This window comes from Monodon monoceros, unplaced genomic scaffold, assembly GCF_005190385.1.
Source record: "Monodon monoceros isolate NGI ecotype Baffin Bay Population unplaced genomic scaffold, NGI_Narwhal_1 Super_Scaffold_9, whole genome shotgun sequence".
Classification (NCBI taxonomy): Eukaryota; Metazoa; Chordata; class Mammalia; order Artiodactyla; family Monodontidae; genus Monodon; species Monodon monoceros.
Genome location: NW_021703786.1, coordinates 25,634,093 through 25,656,244, shown reverse-complemented (window position 1 = coordinate 25,656,244; position 22,152 = coordinate 25,634,093). Strand labels below are relative to the sequence as shown.

General features: G+C 54.3%; 4 protein-coding genes across 6 annotated transcripts in view; 1 reads left to right on the top strand and 3 right to left on the bottom strand.

The window, feature by feature from the left end:
- NPLOC4 (NPL4 homolog, ubiquitin recognition factor) overlaps positions 1-11,112 on the bottom strand; it is a 61,877-nt gene extending 50,765 nt beyond the window's left edge. For 2 of the 3 annotated variants that reach the window (XM_029210845.1, XM_029210844.1), the window contains exons 1-2: positions 4,882-5,140; positions 1,631-1,711 (exon numbers count right to left, since the gene is read on the bottom strand). In XM_029210845.1, coding sequence (XP_029066678.1) covers positions 1,631-1,711; positions 4,882-4,896 — 96 coding nt within the window. In that variant the 5' untranslated portion in view covers positions 4,897-5,140. Of the gene's footprint in view, positions 1-1,630; positions 1,712-4,881; positions 5,141-11,085 lie in introns of those variants that run through there. The other variant, XM_029210846.1, reaches the window with a different exon arrangement.
- On the top strand, positions 10,700-14,960 carry TSPAN10 (tetraspanin 10). The gene is made up of 3 exons (XM_029210847.1): positions 10,700-10,735; positions 12,027-12,619; positions 13,980-14,960. The coding sequence occupies exons 1-3, from the start codon at positions 10,700-10,702 to the stop codon at positions 14,440-14,442; spliced, it is 1,092 nt and encodes a 363-aa protein (XP_029066680.1). The 3' UTR covers positions 14,443-14,960.
- Positions 14,961-16,157: 1,197 nt separating this feature from the next.
- PDE6G (phosphodiesterase 6G) lies at positions 16,158-17,435 on the bottom strand. Its single transcript, XM_029213243.1, has 3 exons — positions 17,260-17,435; positions 16,719-16,759; positions 16,158-16,234 (listed from the first exon to the last, which is right to left on the bottom strand). Exons 1-3 carry the CDS (start codon positions 17,403-17,405, stop codon positions 16,158-16,160), a joined length of 264 nt encoding a protein of 87 aa, XP_029069076.1. The 5' UTR covers positions 17,406-17,435.
- Positions 17,436-20,642: 3,207 nt separating this feature from the next.
- On the bottom strand, positions 20,643-22,049 carry OXLD1 (oxidoreductase like domain containing 1). Its single transcript, XM_029212331.1, has 2 exons — positions 21,990-22,049; positions 20,643-21,192 (listed from the first exon to the last, which is right to left on the bottom strand). The coding sequence occupies exons 1-2, from the start codon at positions 22,047-22,049 to the stop codon at positions 20,791-20,793; spliced, it is 462 nt and encodes a 153-aa protein (XP_029068164.1). The 3' UTR covers positions 20,643-20,790.
- Between the last annotated feature and the right edge of the window lie 103 nt (positions 22,050-22,152).

Below are 22,152 nucleotides of genomic sequence, written 5' to 3'. Positions count from 1 at the left end.
TTCCCTATGCAAGACAACAATTAACTACCAGAGGAAACACCAGGATTTTAGGAATACTTCTGAGGCAAATAAAAGGCAGAACTACAATCCTGACTTTTTAGGTTTCTCTGAAATCATCTGAATTTAACCTGTCCAACAACTCTACATTTGATGCCAAGCACAAAAGTCTCAAGTTAAAAACAAAATGAAATGATATCTCTACATGACTACTAGATTTTTTTTTTTTTTTTTTAGGTTTTTTTTTTGGGCACACTGCACAGCATGCGGGATCTTAGTTCCCCAACCAGGGATCAAACCCGTAACCTGTGCCCCCTGCAGTGGAAGCGCGGAGCCTTAATCACTGGACCACCAGAGAAGTCCCCTGGTTACTACAGATTTAAGTTTAAGAAATTTCCGTATCACAAAGACTCAGAAAAGTAAAGAACAACCGTATGCAGTCCCCTTACATCTCATGTTTAGCCCCACAACTGTCCAAGCAATAGCTACGTAATGCTTAATCTTTGTCTCAATCTCTCAAGAACTCAAGCATTTAGTGTATCCCAGCACCATCTCCAGGAGCAAGCTGACAATGGTCAGCTGTTACTAAAAAAGCAAAGAGTAAGATATTAAAAAGTCCTTAAAGACATAGAGATTATCTTCTCTGCTGTCTATTGCACCTGATTTTTTCCTTTTATTCTTGTAAATATGGTCACTTAAGCAGCACTGTTGGAATCAGGATAGCAACTACCTTTCAGAAGCCAAACTTCCCAGGTAAGTGCTGTGGCTTCCCTAACAGAACACAGTGTGATCCTCAGCAAATCTCTTTATTCCCTGGACTTCAGTTTCCACCTTTGTGAAAATAAAAAGATCAGACTACATGACACCTAAGATTCCCTCTGGCTCTAACAGTCTGTGACCTGACAATTTTTTTGCTTATGAACAGTGAAAAATGATATTTTTTATCATTACAAAGGTAACAGCGGCCTGCAACAAATTCAAATAGTAAAGAATGTATAAAGTAGAGGCTGGCAAACTTTTTCTGTAAAGGGCCATATAGTCTGTCACAACTACTCAGCTCTGCTGCTAGAGCTCAAAAGCAGCCAGACAGTGCATAAACCAATGAGTGTGGCTGTGTTCCAATGAAAACAGGCAGCCAGCCACAAGCCATGCTTTGCCTACCTCTGGTATGAAGTATAAAGCAAAAGCCACTCTCCTTACTTTGGCCTCCCCTCCTGGGGTTGCCCCTTTTAGGTCTGGCTTGTGCTCTTTCAAACCATATTCTCACACAACAATTTGTGTATGTGGCTTTAATTTTTTAAGAACAAAGTGGGATCATTCTATACATGTTAGCAATTCCCCTTTGATGGACAATTCAAGTTTCTCATTCTCTGATTTTTCACTCATAAATATTCCTCTTGTGAAATCCTTTTACACTGACCTTTGGGCCCTTGGTCCTGCAATGGTTAGCAGTGGTCAGCTGTGACACGTCTGATCCTGTATCAGTCCCACCAATCATGACAGAGAAAAGCAATACAAGAGACTGAACTTGGGAGGGGGCGGACTCAGGAAATGAGGAAAAGAGAAAAGGTACACAACAGGAAGGGAATAACAGTAGAGGATGAAGGAAGGTCAATACCCAAGCCACAAGTACCTTTTTCAAAAATGTTGCAGCTGTTTCTCTCTTTGTTGCTGTGATCCGCTTCACCCCATCTGGGGACTGAACACGAATTATCTATGGTAAATGAAACAAGTTGGTTACTGCACAGACTAGGAAGGTCCTGACCTATTACTGAAACTAACCTCTGCAGTCTTTCAGCATCTGGGTTACCGAAACTTAGGGCCAAACCTCACCCTTCCCCTTGCCAACACCCAACCCAATGTTTCTAGAAAATGAAACAGAGGTCTGAGAGACATCAGCTCATGGGAGGACATCCTAAGAGGACTGCCCTAATTCTCAACTCTCACCGTTTCACTCAGAAAAATACGACTTCAATTTTTAACCATTATTTATACAGAATATATCTGAAACACTAACGTTTTTCTCTTCCGATTTACAAAAAAAATTTTTTTTTAAATCAGCAGGAAAAAACCCACCATGAATCATGAACAACTGAGTTCTTTAAAAAATATCTCACTTTGTTCCAGGATCCATACACAGACTAGACTAACTTAAAAGGATCACAGGGAATTCCCTGGTGGTCCAGTGGTTACGACTCCGCAGTGAAAGCCGAGGGCACACGGGTTAGATACCTGGTCAGGGAACAAAGATCCCGCAGCCAAAACAAACAAACAAACAAAAAACAATTAAAAACATAAAAAGGATCAGAGGAAATCCTCTAATTTGTTATTTACTTTCAATAAAAAAGAATAAAAGAAAAAATGTGTTTAATACCACGGTAAAACTTGGCAGGGTTTTAAAAAAATATATTTTCATGGCAAGCCTGAAATGGTTGCTAGGCCTGGAAGACAACTGGACGGAGCATCACTTTCTAGACTTGATTTTCATGCTGATCGAAGCCCAGTGAAAGTGTGCTATTATGCCCTGGCCAACCATCCAAGGTCCTGCCTCAGTGGGTAGCATAAACCGGCATGCCCTGACGCCAGCAAGACAGAGGATGTTCTAACCACCTGAGGCATGGGAGGAACAGAATGTGCCAGAAAGTACTCATGTTATAGTTACATGAGTACTCATGTTATAGTTACTTCCCTCAGCAACTACTGCACTGTACACTGTATTCAAAACAACACTATACAGACAAGAAATGTCACAAGCAGTTGTTTTTAAAAAGACTTTCACTGATACAGGACAAAATGCCACAATGGCTTTCGATCTGTCCACCTTTACCAAACAAGAATCATCTAGATTTTGCTGAAATAGCTTGATTATGTCTTTCTCATTTTCTAATAACTTTTGCTTAACTGAAAAGCCTTTGTCCCCAGTTCTTAAGATATTGTTCTCAGTTCTTAAGATTTTGTGTTGAACAAGCCTTATGAAATCCCAATTGTTAAGAGCAGAAAGTATTTTCTTTTTGCTTCTTAACAACATCTGTTTAACTTTCTCACTCATCTATGTGCACTTAAATTATTTTGACTTTTGATTTCTAGTATGCTTTACTCTGGATTCAACATCTAGAAAAATGTTTTCTTAATACACAGCCTGGGCATTAGGTAAACTCCCATTTATTTGTTTCTGAAATCTGTCTCCAACACTGAGGCAGGTTAAGAAGTAAAGAGCTCTGCTTCTCTTTGAGGGATTCTATGACCGTTGCTTTGACTGTTCACTTAGGACCAAGAGCATGACACTCCACACCTCGAGAAGCTAAAGGTCAGGATAACACGTTTCTGGAGAGCTCTAAAGCTTAAGAACTTATTCTACTTGTTCATTTACAACAGGGCACAGCAGTCCAGGTTTCCAAGCTAAGCTCAGTATTTAACTCCAAGAGACAAAGATAATTCATACTGAGGGAAGGTATGACTTGGCCTTTGACACATGGTATAAAGTAAAATACACAAGAGACAGACCAGGCAACATGGACACATAGCTTCTTGGTAACTAAGTTACCCTATTTATAAGAAAATGAGCCCAGAATATTTCTTGGGGGAGTCAAAGAATTGTTGAGATAAAAATTAGTTATCCCATAGAAAATTTTAGAAGACCTCTTTCTAATAAAAACTTTTGAAATAAATTTCAGAAGAATCATCTGTTTTAATTCCTGACAATCTGAGAAATTCGACAAGAGATCCATGTTATCAATGAGACCCTACCTAGCCTTATATACACTAGAAGAAAAGTGGCCTTCTCTGAAACAACTCACGTGTCCATGGTTACTGCAATTTGGTTAAAAATATTACAGTAAAGAGAAAGTCTGGAAGCAGATTTGAGTGCTAATTCTTAACCTATTTCTAGAGTGAGTCACCAAAGACTAGTAAATCTTATTTTAAAAGGAATCAGTTGCTCGTTTCTCTTGGGGCATTCATGCCCTCTGCTCATCTCCAGGCTGGGAAACACGGAGCAGACGCCAGGGCCCCTGAATGGAGAACTGCATTAGGAGGAGTCACTGGATGAAAGCCTGAAAGTCCAGAGCTGGAGGTTCCTGCAGCCCAGAGCATCCAGAGAGGAGGATGAATGCCATTCCCGACACCTGGCAAAACTGCAGAGGCTCTCCCATGGCCAAATTCTGAACATGACTTGCCACCCCATACTGCTTCTGCTTCCTCCAGGAAATCCCAAGTGGTCCTTAACGTTAACCAAAAATTTTTCTGTCCAGCTGGTCTGTTGGCTTTTTTCCGGCCACACTGACTTCTGAGAGGAAACTTTCCACAAGTTAAGGGATGGCCAGTTTTTTCTGATTTTCACTTTTTTTTTTTTTTTTTAACTTTAAGCAGGGAAAGGGAGTGTGTCAATCCCTGACTTCAGGTACAAAATGAGATCAACCTTTATAACATCCCTTTACAGACAGGAAGCTGTCAAGGTCTCCTTGCCATCCACCAGGCCACCGTTTCCCTTCTTAGCAGCTTCCTCTCGTGGGATGGGGTCCCCGTTTACAGAAAGTGCTCTCCTTTTAAGGAACCCATGACAAGGCACTCACTGGGGCGACGAAAGGAGGCAAGACAGACGGACAGGAGGCGAGGAGGGATCGTAGCCCCGGCCCCGAGGAACTGCAGCCCCTCCAAGCGCGACCCCCGCGACCAGGAATGGAAAGGCCGGCACAACCCACACCCCGCGGACGGCCCGGCCTCCCCCGTCGGCCGGGGACGGGAGCAGCTGAAGAGAGGAGGTCGGTAGCCCGGCCACCCGGCCGGCCCATGAAGAGGAGGGCGGGCCGCTGGGCCTCTCCGCAGGCCGCGCCGGCAAATCTGCTGCCTCATCCCGGCACCCTCCCGCCCGGCCGCCCCACTCACGATGCTCTCGGCCATGGTGGCCGCTCCCGTATCCGGGCTTGAGCCCCGGGCCGCCGCTGCCTGCCGCCCCGCGGGCCTTGCAGCCCCGACCCCCGCCTCAGCCCCAGCCCCGGCCTCCGGCCGCCGCCGCCACCGCCGCTCCAGCTTCACCGCCCGGCCGCCACCGCCGCGACGTCCGGTGCCTCGCCCGACGCACTCCCCCGGCCGCGCGACCGCGCAACCGGGTTCCGGCCGCGCGATTAGGTTCCGGCCGCGCGATCAGGTTCCGGCCGCTCAACCAGGTTCCGGCCCCACCAACGGTCCGCGCCTGCGCAGGGCGGCCCCGCGCCGGGCTCCCCGCGGAGGGGCGACCCCAGCTGGCCACGCGGTGGAGAGACGCTGCAGAGAAGCTGGGAGGGAAGCACGAACGCGCGTCTCGCCCGGGAGAGCGGTCGGCGGGCTCGGATTGGACATTCCCAGCGCCTCGCTGGTCCCACGGAAATGGAGAAATAGCTTCGGGAAGGTGACATCATACCTTCATGATATGTACTTTTTAAGAAGGCATTTTCCATGAATCTAACATAAGAGAAACGAATGAATTTCGACCACGTTTTAGATAAATACTTCTTTGCCACGGAGATACGATATCCTAAAATTGCCCCCAGGGCCAGCTTCATGGGCACCCACGTGTGTGGCTCCGAATGGCCTCACACTTGATTCAATGCTCTGCCGTCGCCGTCTTGCAATCTTTAATAGTTTTCAGCAAGGAGCTCCACATTTTTATTTTGCACTGGGCGCTGCACATTTGGTAGCTGACCTTGCCTATGATTATGAAAAAAAAGTTACGAAAACCTCTAAGAGGCTAAACTATGTTTTTTAATCCCATGATTCAATTTCAGATTGTGTTTGTCTCCTGTGTTGAAAACAGTTAGGAGGTTGTTACTCTCATTTCCTCTCCCTGCAGGAAGTCTGAGATCAGGGGGACAGCCGGTTTGGTTTCTTCTGAGGCCTCTCTCCTTGGCTTGCAGACAGCTGCCTTCCTCCTGTGTCTTCCCTCTGTACAGGTGCATCCCTGGTGTCTCTCTGAGTCCCATTTTCCTTTTCTTATAAGGTCATTGGAGGATGGCCCACCCTAATGACCTGATTTTAAGTTAATTACCTCTTTAAAGGCCCTACCTCTAAGTCTCATTCTGAGGTGCTGGGGTTGGGACTTCAATATATAAATTTGGGGGGACACAGTTCGGCCCATAACGGTAGTGGTAACTATGATTTCATCCGGAGGCTACTCTATATCAGAACAAGGCTGAGATGGGGCCTGAGAGGTGATGACCATCTCCCAGAGAGCCTGGCTTTGGAGCCTGATTGCGGTAACTGATGAGGCTGGGTGTGTCCCCTTTGAGGAAGGGACGAGACACAGTTTGGCTGCACGAGGCCTGACCTCCAGCTCCCGTACTTGCCCTGACCTTCCGCCTGCAGCACAGCAGCCTGAGTGGTCCTTTTAAAGCATGAGTCAGGTCGGAATGCACATTACTCAACACCTGTCATCTCCCCATCTCACTTGGAGCAAAATTCGAACAGCCATCCTTCTTCAAACTTTCCAGGCTTGCTCCCACCTAAGGTACTTTACAGGCCTGAAGCATTCTTCCTGCACACGTCAGCCTAGTGTTGAAACAGAACAGGACCCTATGGTCTATGACCCCCATGTCTTCCGCCTGCCTTTTGTCTGTGGAAAAACTTTAGCCAAAGAATAAGTTTAATCAGAGAAATGAGAAAATACAGAAACAAAGGGAAATAGTCAAAGGGGACAAAACAATAATAGTTTAAGTCAGTAAGCAAAGTCAAGGACCTTTAGTTCCACCTCAAGGGCTATAGATAGTATTCTGAGCTGTGTCCTGTGAGCTGTTTTTTTGGTTTTTTTTGCAGTACACGGTCTCTCACTGTTGTGGCCTCTCCCATTGCGGAGCACAGTCTCCGGACGCGCAGGCTTCAGCGGCCATGGCTCACGGGCCTAGCCGCTCCGCGGCAACGTGGGATCTTCCCGGACCGGGGCACGAACCCGTGTCGCCTGCATCGGCAGGCGGACTCTCAACCACTGCGCCACCAGGGAAGCCCATGTGAGCTGTTTTATAGGTACTGAAACCCCCACCAGGTAGAAGAAGTTAACTACATGATGACCAGACGGTAGCCATGACAGAAGCTGCCACAATTCTGAGAATTGGCCTCATGGAAATGGGAACAAACTGACCCTGGAACTGAAGATTAACTGTACTTAAAACTTATCAAGATGATGCTGGTCAGACCACCAAGGACCAATTTCAAGATGACTGTCAGAGCTGACTGTGCTGTCTCTGCATGTAGCCCCCTCCCTCCGTCTATCAAAGCTCTTCCCACTGCTTGTCAGTGGAGGGGAGTCGACCTTTGGACAGGAGTCTGCCCTTCCCCTTCCCCGGACCCTGCAATTGCCAGCCTCAGAAATAAAGCAAACTTTCCTTTCCACCAGCCTTGCCTCTTTATTGGCTTTTGAGCAGCGAGCAGCTGGACCCCACATTCAGTTACAGTGTGTGCCAAGTGCACTGCCCTCAGACTGAAGTTGCTGGCAGCCCTGGCTGAGCTCCCCTTCGGGGACTGTGCTCACTCCAGATCACGGTCCCTTCCCCAGGCAGCTCATGCCCAATAACAGTGGAAGGCTATCAAGGCGCATACCCATGTCTCAATCTGGGATGACTCTGCAGGCCATCCGAGCTGCGGGGATCACCAAGGACTTTGCTGAGATTGCCTGACAGCTCGCCTTCTCCCTCCACCAGCACAATGCTGTTTCCTTCCCGGGTCTGGATCCTGAGACACTCCCCAGTGACCAGGGTTGGCCTCGCAGGGACCCTGACCTGAGAAAATCCACGAGGTTCGTTCCCTCTTTTCTTTTTTTTTTCTTCTTGGCCACGCCATTCGGCGTGTGGGATTGTAGTTTCTTGACTGTGGATTGAACCCGCGCCACTTGCACTGGAAGTGTGGAGTCTTAACCACTGGGCCACCAGGGAAGTCCCTCGTTTTTCCTTTGGCTTCTTCTCAGCCCTCTTCTTTTCTTTTTGTAAAACGATATGAAATTCACAGAACATACAGTTAACCATTTTAAAGGGAAAAACTCAGTATCATGTAGTACATTCCCAGTGTTGTACAACCACCTCCTCTACCTAGTCCTAAAGTATTTTCATCACTCCCGGAAGGAAGCCCTACACTCCTTCAGCATTAGCCGCCATTTCCCCCTCCCCCAGCCACTGGCAACCACTAATCTACCTTCTGTCTCTATGGCTTTACCTATTCTGAACATTTTATATAAGTGGAATCGTACTGTATGTGGACTTTTTGTGTCTGGCTTCTTTCACTGAGCACCATGTTTTCAAGGTTCATCCATGTTGTAGCCTGTGTTAGAACTTCTTTCCATTTTATGGCTGAATAGTCCACGGTATGGATGGAGCACGTTTTGTTCATCCATTCTTCATTGATGGACACCTGGGTTGTTTCCACCTTTTGGCTGCTGTGAACGTGTATATCCATGTATTTGTGTGAGTCCCTGTTTTCAATCCTTTTGGGTGTATACCTAGGAACCAAACATTTTCCTACAGTGAGGCCTCTCTGATCACCTGATATAAGACAACACCCTCCACCAGCCATTTCCTTTCCTTGCTTCCTAACACTCATGACCTTATAAAATAGCATATATTTACTGGTTTCTTTGCTTACTCTGTGACTTTCCCTGTACTCAAATGTAAGCACCTTATGACGGGGGATTGTCAGGTTTCCTCACTGTTGTAGGGCTCAGAACAGTCCCTGACAGAGAATAAACCCAGTGTCAGTCATCTGTGCTCACAATAATGCTGTGTTAACGAACTCTCCTCATTCAGTGGCTTAAAACTCAGCTGGCCCTCTGCCGGAGTGTAGGCTGGGCTCCGTTAGGTGGTTGTTCTGGGAGAAGCTAGTGGGGGACCCAAAGCAAGAACACAGACAAATGAAGCGAATAAAAATGAAAAGTGTTCCCTCGGCCGTACTACTCTGGAACTGAACACCAGGAGGAGATTTCAGGGGATGGCATAGGCCAGGGCACACAAGTGCCAGGCGTTTCAGGCCCAGCAAGCAGCCCATGTGGCTGGATTGTAAAATGGTGACTAAATGGAGGAAAAAAGGCTGGGCTTAAACATCAAACGGAAGAAGCTGAGAAAGGGAGTGGGGAGGATGGTGGAGACGGGATGCGGCACACACATACCCCGGAGGCCACCCTTTTTCCTGCCACGCACACGTGTTTGCAGAGGGGCCCCTGGCAGCCTCTGCCCCCACCACGGCCTCTGGCCCCAGCAGCCAACAGCAGCGTCAACGCACGTCATAGCCTCACAGACTCCACAAGCAGGACCCAGGAGGTGTGGGAGTGCGTGCCCAAGGTCTTCCAGAGTTGTTGGCTGGTAGCGGTCTGCTCTGAGCCAGTCTTTCCACCGCATCCAAGCCAGGGTGAAAGGGCAGACAATGCAGGGTCAGAGAGCCTGGAGCACATCTCTGCCTGCAGAGGTGGCAGCTGCATGGCTGGGGTCTCTCCAAGCACTAGGGCACAATAGTAACCGTGACAAAGTCCTACTCCTGAGAAGCTCAGAGGGTGGGGGATCCCAGCCACCTCAAAACCAGGAAGGATGTGATCTAGCCAGTGATTAAAAAATAAATAAATAAACAAAGGGGGACTTCCCTGGTGGTCCAGTGGTAAAGAATCCGCCTTACAATGCAGGGGACGCGGGTTCGATCCCTGGTCGGCGAGCTAAGATCCCACGTGCTGTGGGGCAACTAAGCCCACGCCACAGCTACTGAGCTCGTGCACCTCAGTTAGAGAGCCTGCGTGCCGCCAACTACAGAGCCCACACGCCCTGGAGCCTGCAGGCCACAACTAAGACCCGATGCAGCCAAAAATAAATAAAATAAATAATAAATAAATTCTTAAAAAAATAAAGGCACTTCAAATATACACATATAGGGACTTCCCTGGTGGCGCAGTAGTTAAGAATCCGCCTGCCAATGCAGGGAACACAAGTTCGATCCCTGGTCCGGGAAGATCCCACATGCTGCAGATCAACTAAGCCTGTGCTCCACAACTACTGAGCCTGTGCTCTACAGCCCGTGAGCCACAACTGCTGAAGTCTGCACGCCTAGAGCCCATACTCCACAACAAGAGAAGCCACTGAAACGACAAGCCCACGCACCACGACGAGCAGTAGCCCCTGCTTGCCGCAACTAGAGAAAGCCTGCGCGCAACAACGAAGACCCAATGCAGCCAAAAATAAAATTAAATAAAAATTAAAAATATATATATACACATATATATATACATACACATATATGTATGTATATATGTATGTATATGCATATATATACATAAAACTTCTTTCTTGCAGTGAATAAATCGAAATAAACTGGCATTTAGCTGTGGGCAGTTCTCCCGGGCTGTTACTGGGGGCCAGGGTCTGATCTTCGGGCTGAGCTGAGGGGCACCACTGGACCCGCCAGGCTGAGGCCCACACTGGGGCCCTGTGGTGATGCCCATGAGGCCTGCCCCCTGACAGCCCCACCCACGTCATGCCTGCACAGAGTGAGGCCAAGAATCTGGGCTCAAGAAGGATCCTTTGCATCTCAACAAGCAGAGGCTGTCTTAAGCCCTAAACCATGACTCCTCACATGATCCGATCGTGACTGCGAAGTCCCGGTGGGGCTCACAGCTCACAGAGCAGCCGGGGCCACAGGCAGCACCAGCCCTGGTGTCCCAGCCAGAGAGGCCAGCGGGGGACCAGCACACCTGTCCTGGTGGAGGATGGAGGAGGGGGAAAGGAGCCCCCTGCTGTCCCAGGTAAGCAGTACCTGGAGGCCTGCCGGGGTTGGAGATGTCCCCGGCTGGGTTCTCCCCACCCTGGCCCACCAGAGCCGTGTTGTGTGCTGGGGCTAGCCAGGAGGCGGGTGCTCAGGAGGGGCTGCTAAGATCGGGGTGGGGCTTTATTAATCAGGTGCCTTAACCTCCCCCAGCGCCCTGTTCAGACTCTGAAAGGTGACCCGCCCTTGCCCTTGTGTTTGACACAGCATGGGGTGTGTCCACACCCCAAGGAAAGTGCACACCCAGGGGATGGTGCCCACCAGGGCCATCAGGCCACCCTCACATTTTCCCTGTCCCCCACCCGCATGTGACGTGCCCCGCCTTCTCACCTCCCTGTTGCCCCCTTCTTGAGGCTGCCGTCCGCTCAGCCTGGTATGGCCCCTGCACAGGAGATCTGGCAGGCCTCCCCGTGGATCTGGCGGGTGGGGGGGTGGGCTCTGGCTCAGGGTGCAGAAGGGGCTGAAGGCCAATGCCGACAGCCTGGCCTTTTGCTCTTTCTGACTTGTTGAGTTCTGGCGGGGCTGATCAATAACCCTCCTTTCCTGTGCTCTGATGCGGTCAGGCAGGTGGGGAGTGAAGGGCCAGCTTCTTCCTGATAAACTGGGAGCCCTGCCCAGGCCTGGGGCCTTAGCTTCCTCATTCTTCCCCCACAACCAAACTCAAGGGCCTGCTGCCCCTCCCCCTGCAGAGAGGGGGCAGAAGCCCTCCCATACCTGCCTGCCAGTGGAGGCGCTGCGGAGGCAGGCATATCTGAAGTGGAGACTGTCCATCAAGGGGCCAAATGGAACTGGCTTTGCAGCTTCTCCCAACCTCATGATCAGTGAGCCAGTCCTCTGCTGGGGAACCAAGAGGAGGGTGGGGGGAACCGAGAGAGGGGGTGGGCCCGCCCGCAACCATCAGCACCCTGTTAATTTTCTCTGTGGTAAGGCCAGGGCCCCCGAGCTTGGCTGAATGTCCTGCTGGAGGGCAAGGTGGGGTCCTCGGGAGGCCCTGCACCCCACAGAGCCCCGGTCTCCTGGCCTCTCCTCTCCCTGCCCCCAGAGCCCCTCACCATCCCCTCTGCTGCTTGGCTGAGCAGGACAAGCCTTAAGGCCCTCATGTCCCTGGCCTTCTAGGGTCTTTGAGCACCCCCTTCCGCCTTTACCTTTCAGCTTCACCTTCCAGCTTCCTCCCCCCTGCAGGCTCTGACCCTGCTCCCAGCTGAGTGTCACAGGGTCTGAGTGAAGAGGGTTGCCCTGGTGAGACCTCCCTCTTCTTCCTCCCTCTGCAGGATGCTGGGGGTCAGGAACCACCCCTCGCCGGAAGCAGCCCCCTCACTCCAAGTCACCCAGGGCCAGCACCCTGGGAGGACCAGGCCCGGAGGGCAGGCCCTGGAGGGGTCCTGGCCTGCTGCTTCCCCTGGGGAAGCAGCTTCCTTAAGTGCCTGATCTTCCTGTCCAACTTCGTCTTCTCTCTGCTCAGTCTGCTAGCCCTGGCCATCGGGCTCTGGGGCCTGGCCGTCAAGGGGTCTCTGGGGAGTAGTTGGGGGGGCCCGCTGCCCGCAGACCCCATGCTGGGGCTGGTGCTGGGCGGGCTGGCGTTCAGTGCAGTGAGCCTGGCAGGCTGCCTGGGCGCCCTCTGCGAGAACGCCTTTCTGCTGCGCTGCTTCTCTGGGGGCATCCTTGCCTTTCTGGTGCTGGAGGCCGTGGCAGGGGCCCTGGTGGTGGCCTTCTGGGGCCAGTTACAGGATGACCTGGAGCACGTCCTACGCATGGCCATCACCGACTACCAAGACGACCCAGACCTGTGCTTCCTCATTGACCAAGTTCAGCTCGGGCTGCAGTGCTGCGGAGTGGCCTCCTACCAGGACTGGCAGCGGAACCTGTGAGTCCTAGAGCCTGAAAGGGTGGAGGGCAGCCCCATGGTGGCCGGCAGGGTCCCTGGGGCTGGAGAGGAGGCGGGCCACACACACACTCTCACATGCACATACTCACCTATACACAAACTCACCTGTGTAGGCTCCTCACCTGTACACATATGTGCGCACACGCTCATGTGGGCACACTTGCGCATGTACACACTCAGGCCCAGCCAGGGCCACATGGTCATGCAGGGATGTTAATAGAGAAGCTCAGCCAGTAGAGCTAGAAAGTCACTTTTGGGGGTTGTTTTTTTTTTCTTTTTCAATAAGGACATCGTACATCTCAATGTCAATTGAAAATAACATTTAGTTTAATTCAGGACATCATTTTGGACTATGACTCCACAGTTCTCCCTCCACTATGTGTGTGTGTGTGTGTGTCTGTGTGTGTCTGTGTGTTTGTGTGTGTGTGTGTACATGTGTCTGTTTAGAGCCATATGGAGACTCTTGAAAACCAGCCATTTGTACCCAACAGTCCCTGCGACATGCTGGGCCCTTCTTTCTGGGCACCTTAGAAGCACCCATCTGGATTGTTCTCATTTGGTGGCCGAGTGTGACTTTGGGTCGGTGGCAGCCCTTTCTGGTGTTGTGATGCCTCCCAGCCTGCCGACCTCCAAGCCCCTGCCTTACTGAAGCCCATTCTTCAAGGAGATGAGACTGTGCCTGTGAGGGAGGGCGAAGGGTGAGCCTGCTGGTCACAGGGCCCTGGATGCCAGTCAAAGGCCAAGGGCACCTGAGGGCTGCCTGAAGTGAGTGACAAGAGCAACACTCTCTCGAGGCCCTGCGAGCTCCTCCCAAGCCTCCCATCCCTTGTTGCTGCCCAGTGTGGCCCCTCATGCCCCCACCACGACCCGGTGACCACTACAGAAGCCTCTAGCAGTCCTCAACCCACCTTCTCCCACTCCAGCTCTGCTGCTCAGACCAACTCAGCAGCATCTGTGGAGTGAGGCTGTCTTACTCCCAGCCCCCATCAAACCCTTGCCTCCCTTCAACTGTCTTACGCAGTGTGTGCCTTCTAACCAAGCATGTACAGAGACCTATGCAGTGCTGGGATGAATTATAGAGAGCTGGGTATCGTGTGTGTGTCTGTGTGTGCACAAGTGTGTGTGCGTGTGCATGTGTGTGTGTACATGCCTGCCAGTGTGCATGTGTGTGCGCGTTCATGCCTGTGTGCTTGCATGCATGCACATGTGCATGCCTGCGTGCCTATGTGTGTGTGTGGCCATGGACGTTTGAAGGCAGATAGGAGACATTCCACACAGCGCTGGGGTCCAAGACCAGGGGCCCTGGCCTCCAGACTGATGCTCCCACGTGCCCTTGCAGGTACTTTAACTGCAGCTCCCCTGGGGTCCAGGCCTGCAGCCTTCCTGCCTCCTGCTGTATCGACCCCTGGGAAGATGGAGCCTCAGTCAATGACCAGTGTGGCTTCGGGGCCCTGGGCCTGGATGAGGACGCGGCCCAGAGGGTGGTGCACCTGGAGGGCTGCGGCCCCCCACTCCTCCAGTGGCTGCGCAGCAACATCTGGGCTGCAGGTGGCTACACCATCGTTGTGGTGGTGGTCCAGGGGGCAGAGCTCCTGCTGGCCACCCAGCTGGTGAGGGCCCTGGCTGTCCACAAGAGGGCAGCAGAGCGTGAGGGCTTGTCCACAGGACCCCCAGACTCAGTGCCCTCCCCTCTGCCAAACTGGTCCCGGGCTGACTGGCAGGTGAGACGAAAGACCAGGGCACCGGGATGGGGTCTGGGGCTGCAGGCCTCCCCTCCCCTCCCAGGGAAGGTGTCAGAATAACCCGCCTTGGTGCTTGTGGACACGCACCTTGGGCCCCCAGGCCTCCTCCACCTGCTGGCCTCTGCCTCCCCAGGGTCCCCTTTCCCCCACACTGCCCATTTGCTTGCAAACGCTGCCATGGTCCGAGTGTAAGCTGACCCCAACGACTGCCTGGCCAGCGTCTGCCTCCCACAAAGGGTGCAGGCAAAGCCTGGCTGGCAGGGAGAGTAGGGGCGAGCGAGACTGGATGAAATCCTGCCACCGAGCCCCAACTCAGACCCTCACCCCAACCCTCACTTCCGATCTCCACATCTGACCACTTTTGACTCTCACCACTGACCCCCCACTTCCAACACCTCCAAGCCCAGTCTATGAGTCCCCACGTCCTCACCATAGCCTGGCCCCTGCTCTCCTCTGGGGCCACCTCCCCCTTTCCTGTCCATTGTGGTGGTTGAGGATGAGGCCCAGGCCTCTCCCTCCAGAGTGCTTTTTTTTGGGGGGGGTTAAGTTTTATTCAGATGTATCACTCATACAGTAAATTGCACCAACCTTAAGTGGGCAGCCTGAGGGTTCTTACTTATCCACACACCTGTGGACCCACTACCAGGTCTAGATCCAGCCCCAGCAGGGTCCTTCATCTCCTCCTCGAGGTCACCCCTGTTGGAACTTTGTCGCCTTTGGTTAGCGTAGCTTTTTCTGGCCTTCACATAAATACAATCACAGGGGCCCCCTTCCTGAGAGTCACTCTCTGGTCACTGCTGTGTGAACAGACCCCCTGACGTCCGTGTCGATAGGCACTTGGGCAGCTTCCCGAAGATGACTGCCACTGGGGGCAGTTTCCCGCAGGTTTGTGTGTGGCAGCGTGCCCTGCTTCTCCTGGGTGTGGTGTCAGGAGCGGAATTGCAGGGTTACTGGTAGGCATCTGTCCAGCTTTAGTGGACAGTAAGGATGGGCTGGCTGGGCCCAATCTCCCTGCACCTGTTTCCTCACCTGTGGGGAGCAGATAGGTGTTCCCTCCCCCTGACCTGAGCTCTGGCCCCCGGAGTACGTGGGGCTGCCTGCCTTGCCCCAATCCAGCCATCAAGAGCCTGGCTCAGTGCCCGATGTGCTTCCTTCCCTCAGCCTGGCCAGGCCCCTGCCATCCCTGCCACCAGTGCCCACATCCGTCCACTCTTGCTGAAGAGACTCCACCCTTGGGCCCTGCCCCCACTGACAACACATCCCAGACAAGTGGTGGGGGACACGCTAATTTTATTTGAAACAGGACATGGGCCATGTTGGAAAGGATAAGCATCCTGCTGGTGTGACAGGTCCAGAGGGGTCTTGCTCTTTCACTGACACCCGCAGGACTCCCGCCACCCACTCCGCCAGTGCAAGGGCCTCAGCTGGGAAGGGCTAGTGGGGGAAGCTTGTCCTCACCTCCAGACAGGCAGGACAGGGGACACTCCTGGGAGGCCTGCCCTAGCTTTCCAGCCATGGGAGGAGAGGGTCTGTGGACCAGTGTCTCCAGAAGTTAAGCCAGGCCTGGCCGGCCGGAGAGGGTATCCTGCAGGGAGTTGGTGGGCTCCTGGCAACTAGCTTCCGTGGGCCTGAGGTCGCCGCCCTGCAGGGATCTCCAGACACAATCTCTGGACACTCTGGAACCCTCCGGTGGGGGGGCGGCCCTGCTCACAGGAATCCTGAGCAGGGGTCAGAAAGGGCAGCGGCATGGAGGGGTCAAGGGCCGGGGTCCAGTGCTAGATGATGCCGTACTGGGCCAGCTCATGCAGCTCCAGGTGGTTGAAGGCCTCCCATGGGCAGATGACAGTGATGTCTGCAGGACAAGGGGGCCAGTGGGTCCAGGAGGGTCCCATGGCCCCAGGAGCCACCATCCCCTCCGGGTCCTGTTGTCCACACCCCAATGGTGAGAGTACAAGTCCAGGGTGTAGAGCCCTCCTTTCAGGACATACCACCTTTGGGGTGTGTCGAATGGGTGCCGGGCCCAGGAAGAGAGTGGGTGCAGCAGGCCCAGGGAGGGGGCCAGAGGAAGGTGGGCCTTGCTGCTGGGGGGAGGGGACAGCAAGAGCTTTGCTCTTTTCCAGCCCCTCCAAGCACTCGGTGGACCCGCTGAGTAGGAACAACCCCACTTGGGTGGTGTCTGAAGCTTGAAGTTGGGGAAAAAAAATGAAGGACAGCTGGGGGTGGTGCCCTAAGTGAGCCTCTGCCTGAGGAAGCAGGGGCAGGGGTGATGAGGCCCCAGGCACACTGCGGGGTGGGCCAGTGGGGGGGACCTGGGTGGACGCTAGTGGCCGTCATACCTGTTCCCAGGCCTTCCATTCCGGGGATGTCGTCACCAAACCTACAAGAACAGAGCGGTCAGGGCCAGGAAGAGCGGAGAGGGGGTGTGCATACACTTGAGTGCAGGTTCCTGGGAACACGGTGTGTCTGAGTGTGTCCTGGGTGTGTACACGTGGGGCTCTTTGGGTGCAGGGAGACATATCAGTTGGTGGGGCTGTGGCTGAGTGTCTGGGTGGCCGCGGGTGGGTGTGCTTTCCAGACAAGAACAGCTAGAGAGGGTGACAGGAGCCCCTGCCCCCTGAGTCCCCTCCACCCCCCGCCCCCCATGCCAGGGAATGGGGGACCCTGAGACAGGCCGGCTCAGGCCCTCAAGACCCGCACCACCTGCTTAAGAGGATGGGACCACCTTCCACCAGGAAAGGGTGGCTGAGGCCCCACCCAGCCCCCCAACCTGAAGGCCCCTGCCATGGCCTCTAGCACCAGAAAGGCCCCATCTCCCTCCTGTGCAGCAGGTGGGCCCTCCACCCCCGTCAGGGCCAGCCCTCCCACACCTCTGCTCACCCTTGGACGCCTTTCTTGGGGGGCTTGCTCTTGAACTGCCTGGTTTGCCGCTGCTTAAATTTGGGGGGCCCTTTCCTGGGAGTGACGGGCCCCCCAATCACCCTGGTGGCCGGCCGGATCTCGGCCTTGGGCGGCTCCAGGTTCATGGCCAGGCTGGCAGAGACCCCGCGGTGACCTTCGGCTTCTGGACTCCCTCACGCTGTGGGCCCTTCTGCTTCCGACCCACCTCTCAGGTCTCAACCCACCAGAGCAGAGGAAACCCTGAAACATGAGACCCACCGGTCCCCAGTATGACTCAAACAGCAGCCCCCTGTCCCAGGGAGCCCCAGGCAGGGGCTGAGAGTGCTGGGTGGCCCCCCGGTGTGCCCCTCCTCACTGCCTCCCCCTTCTCCTGCATTCCCCAAACCAATCCCTGGGGTGGGACACTTGGCCTCATTCATGGTGGCATGTTAGGCACCTAGCGGTGCCAATAACGGTAACCCGAGAAATGGGAGGGCAGGGTGCCCGGGCAGGGGAGGGGCCTGTGTCACCATGAAACGCCCAGGCGAGCTGTGTAGCCCTGGCCCCAGCAGCGTCTTCCCTCTGCTGGTAAATACCCTACCTCCCCCATCCCACCCCCCACCCCGCCCCAGCCACTCACTGGGCACCAGCATCACCTGCTGGTGTCCTTGAACCCACTGCACAGGGTGACCTCCCCTCCTCCTCTCCCCCGGAGTCCCCCCCTCAAGGCCCTAAGCCCTGGTGACCTAGGCCAGGGGCAGCTCACCTTCCTCTAAGCCTATTAGCACCAGAGGGGGACCCTAATTCCTCAGGGTCCACTATAAGCCCAGAAAGTTCTGGGGCTAAGTACATGATGCAGAGAGGAGCCGCTGCCCTGGCACTGGATGCCTCAGGCACCACTTCTTGAGTCCTGTTTCTTGCCCCCCCTCCCCACTTGTGGGCTGCAATGCCTGACTCCAGCCTGGGGCCACCGCTAGCTGCCTGCTAGAGTATCAGGGGCTGAGATCAACCAGGAGGCAAGAACAGGTGGCTCTACCAGCGAGGAAGGCCTGGTTGTAGGTGCCGGGGCACCTGGGATTCGGTGGACCCCACTGTGGACCTTCCTTCCCTAAGGTTCGGTCTCTGTGCCGGGACCAGCAGCAGCCTGAGAGGAACCAGGGGACAGGAGCTGGATCTACACGGGGTCCAAGTTGGACAGCAGCAGGTCTGGTGGCCCCGGCTGCTCAAACCCCACAACACCCACTCCTCACAGCCTAGGTAGTGTAGGCCCAGCTGGACCCCTTCTCTAGTCCCAGGCCACTGGCCTGGCGTGGGCAGCCCTGAGCCCTGATAGAGAGCCGACTATCAGATGCTGTCCCCATGGCAACCGCTGCTCAAGTTGCCCTGGCCCTAGCCTGGCCTGTGGCTGGTGCCCACTCAGGTTGGCTGACTGGGTGTGGCCTGAGGCTCCGAGACCATTGCTAGCCTGGGGGACAGCCTGCACCACTATTTGGCACGAGGAACAGAGGAGGTGATGGGCTGGGTGTCCTCTCTGAACAGGGCAGTAGGTGGCCTCCCCCAGACCCAGACCTCAGGATGGTGGTGAAAATCCCGCCCACTCCTCACCCTCTGGGCAGATACCCACTAACGCCCTTGGGTAAGTGGCCACCAGGAAAAGCAACCTGGGAAGGTCATTACTCACCAAGTACTGGGGCAGGTCTCAGGGGACCATGCGTGTGAGTGGCAGGCCTCCCTTAGGCAGGGTGCTGGCTGGGCATTTATCCTGCAGCTGGGTAATCTGATTAGGACTGTGCCTTGACACCACACTAATGAGATTGTGGGGTGGGTAGCAGCACCGAGGACTCCCCGAGATGGGGGAAGGGGCTCAGGTGCAGTCAAGGGCCTGAAGGAAGGACGAGCAGGGGACAGGGTCAGGGCAGGAACAGGATGTGTGACCATGAACAGCCAGACTCTCCTGAAGCTTTTTTTTTTTTTTTTTTTTTCGGTACGTGGGCCTCTCACCACTGTGGCCTCTCCCGTTGTGGAGCACAGGCTCCGGACGTGCAGGCTCAGCGGCCATGGCTCACGGGCCTAGCTGCTCCGTGGCATGTGGGATCTTCCTGGTCCGGGGCATGAACCCATGTCCCCTGCATCGGCAGGTGGACTCTCAACCACTGCGCCACCAGGGAAGCCCGAAGCTGCTCATTTTTGAAGCAAGGATGAGACGGCACTGGCTGCTGTCTTAGGCCTCCCCACCCTTACTATCCTGACTGCTGAGGAACCTGCCTTTGTGGCCCCCAAAGCCCTGTATAGCCTGTCCCGATCCATTTCTTTGGCCTCACCTCTCATCCCTTCCTCTTGCTCTCTGTGCTCCAAGGAACCTCTTCCACCCCAGGGCCTTTGCACCTACTGCTCATGCCATATGGTGCATTTTCTATTGTACATGTCTCCCCTTCCCCTAGTTCCCTCCTCCTGGGACTTCAAAGATCTGCCCCAGTATCATACACACATAGAAAATCTTTCACAAATATGTGTTTTCGAGAAAAATACAGTAAACCTCTTCCTACATCTCTGAGGTAACCCACCTCCATGTTGTAGACCCCTTCGGGGGCCCCAAGCCCACTAGGCTCTGCTGTGCTTTTGTCTCTAGGGAAATCTTTCTCTTCCTGGGCCATTTTCAAATCTGTAGGACAGGGTTGGAGTAGATGCTCTCTGACATAAAGTGTAACAAACATGTATTGCTATAATCATGTTTCTCTGAACCAACCAAAACTGCTTCTGGATGACATCACTAGCTGGCCAAGACAGCCTGCACTACCGTGTGTATCCCCAGGCATTAGCATGGCAGCACGTTTTGTGTCTGTGTGGTTTCATTCTCTTGTCCACAGATCTGTCTCTGTGGGAAACTCTGGCTTTACATTGAAGGCCCCTACCTGAGAAGGCCTGCTTATCAGCTCAAATTCTTTGTGAAGCCTTATAACAACACAAGCTTTTCCCTTAAATGAGAGAAGATAAAACAGGCATAAATTCATTTAACCCTGTCTGTCCAGGCCACTGGTATCAGAGCTTGAAAGCCTGCAGCTGGATGAATGGGGCACATTCCAGGCCATCTGCGGGCATTTGTGCCTGCCAAAGCTTTGCGAACAGCAACCTCTCAGGACCGGATGGTCCTCCCTCTGCTGCACCACTGAGAGTAACCAGAGCTGACCTCTGGGACTTCTGGGATGCTGGGACATAGAAGGGGGCCCCTGGGGTCACTATCACTTGAATAGTCAAGGAAACAGGTTTAGCCAACCTCACAGGTTGGTGAAGGCTGTAGGTGCCCAGTGGACATACAATGACATCTGCACGTGCTTTCCTTGAGGTGATACACGCCTATGGATGACAACACAAAAGCCTCCTGTCTAACCACCACACAGAGCTTATTTATTCTCAGGCAAAGTCAATAAACAATCCCGTCGACACCAGCTGCACAAAGGGGCCGTGGATAAAGGAGGCTGTGCGGCATCCTGAGGAGGAGTCTGTCGGGGTGAGGCTGTCTGGCCAGGCGGCTCAGCTTCCACTCCTCACACGGAGCTGGATCTCCATCCGGAGGAAGGCCTTGAGGTTCTCATCAGCCACGTGCTCCTCCAGGGCGGCCAGGGCCCGCTCCCCGCCGTCCTGGTAGTGCTGCAGCAGTGCGTCTGCGTATTCCACCCACACGCAGTTGGGGCAGCCGCTCATGCAGCAGTTGGTGGGGGGCTGGAGCTCAGGGGGTGGCGGGTACAGGGGTTCTGAGGGGCCCCCACCAGGCAGGGAGGACTCGGGCTGCCCAGTGCCCGCTGCACCTGCTTGGGAGCCCCCCTCCACATGGTCCTTCCTGAACTCTCTGTGGCCTTCACGGACTCGGATCCTGTGAAGAATGCTGCCACCTCCAGGAAGCCTTTGGCCCCAGTCCCAGCTGGATAGTGGCCCCTAAGGATTCAGATAAGCACATGAGTCTCCAGGAAGCTGGTAAGGCTCTGCCTGCCTCCAGCTCTGGGGAAATTTCGGCCTCCTGTCACTGGCAGGGGGCTCCACGTCTTTCTGTTTCCTCACTTCCTGCGTAACCTTAGACAAGTTACTTCACCTATAGACTCAGTTTCCCATTTGTAAAATGGATGTAACGCTTAGTACGAGGATGAGCCACCGGTTCATGAGAAATGCGGGTTCAAGGCCTCGCACTAGGCGTGCCCTCCAGCAGATGGTGGGGGTTGAGACTGCACCTCCAGCTATGATGGCTCTGCCCGGTGGACAGGAGTATGGCGAGGGCGGAAACCTGTGAGCTCCAGCCCACACAGCCACCTCTCCCTCTCCAACCAGTACTGCCACGTCCCTCCCCCGTGAGCATTCTGACTAATCGCGTCACCCCTTCATTCCTGTTTCTCTCTGTCACATGAGAAGCCCAAGTCATTCCCAAAGGCCAGTGGGCAGCCCCCACCCCAGCCGCCGGGTCCCCTTCCCTGCTCTGTCTCCAGGGCACTGAACACAGGCGCAAACTTTACTTATTTCTCTAACTCCTCTTGCGAGGGGCGCCAACTCCTTGTTCACTGAGGTTTCCCCAAAGGCTTCGCACAAAGCAGGTGTTCAACAGGTACTGGACGAGGGAACGAGCTCAGAACCCGCCGGCGCTACCCTGGGCTCTGCCCGGCTGCCGGGAGAGCGGGGCTTCTCGACCCCGGCGGGGCCCGGCCTCCCGAACGCACCCCGTCCCCGTCCTCGCCGGTACTTGCCAGGCCGCGGGCGGCGACTGACACCGCCAGGCCTCCCCGGGCCACACTCCACAGCAGCATCGCCCACTGCCTGGCCCACGGCGCAGGCGCCCCACAGTCGGCCCCGCCCGAGATGTGAATGGCGGCCGTTCTGGCCAATCCCGGCCCGTCAGGGAGCTGCACA

Bases quoted from the DNA above. Each gene is read 5' to 3' on its own strand.
- OXLD1 (XM_029212331.1), bottom strand. From the start codon at position 22,049: ATGCTGCTGTGGAGTGTGGCCCGGGGAGGCCTGGCGGTGTCAGTCGCC. The intron at 21,193-21,989 runs GCAAGTACCGGC...CTGAATCCTTAG, and splicing joins CAGTCGCCGCCCGCGGCCTG to GGGCCACTATCCAGCTGGGA.
- PDE6G (XM_029213243.1), bottom strand. From the start codon at position 17,405: ATGAACCTGGAGCCGCCCAAGGCCGAGATCCGGCCGGCCACCAGGGTG. The intron at 16,760-17,259 runs GTGAGCAGAGGT...CTGTTCTTGTAG, and splicing joins CCCAAGAAAGGCGTCCAAGG to GTTTGGTGACGACATCCCCG. The intron at 16,235-16,718 runs GTATGACGGCCA...CTTGTCCTGCAG, and splicing joins AATGGAAGGCCTGGGAACAG to ACATCACTGTCATCTGCCCA.
- TSPAN10 (XM_029210847.1), top strand. From the start codon at position 10,700: ATGGAGGAGGGGGAAAGGAGCCCCCTGCTGTCCCAG. The intron at 10,736-12,026 runs GTAAGCAGTACC...CTCCCTCTGCAG, and splicing joins GGAGCCCCCTGCTGTCCCAG to GATGCTGGGGGTCAGGAACC. The intron at 12,620-13,979 runs GTGAGTCCTAGA...GTGCCCTTGCAG, and splicing joins CAGGACTGGCAGCGGAACCT to GTACTTTAACTGCAGCTCCC.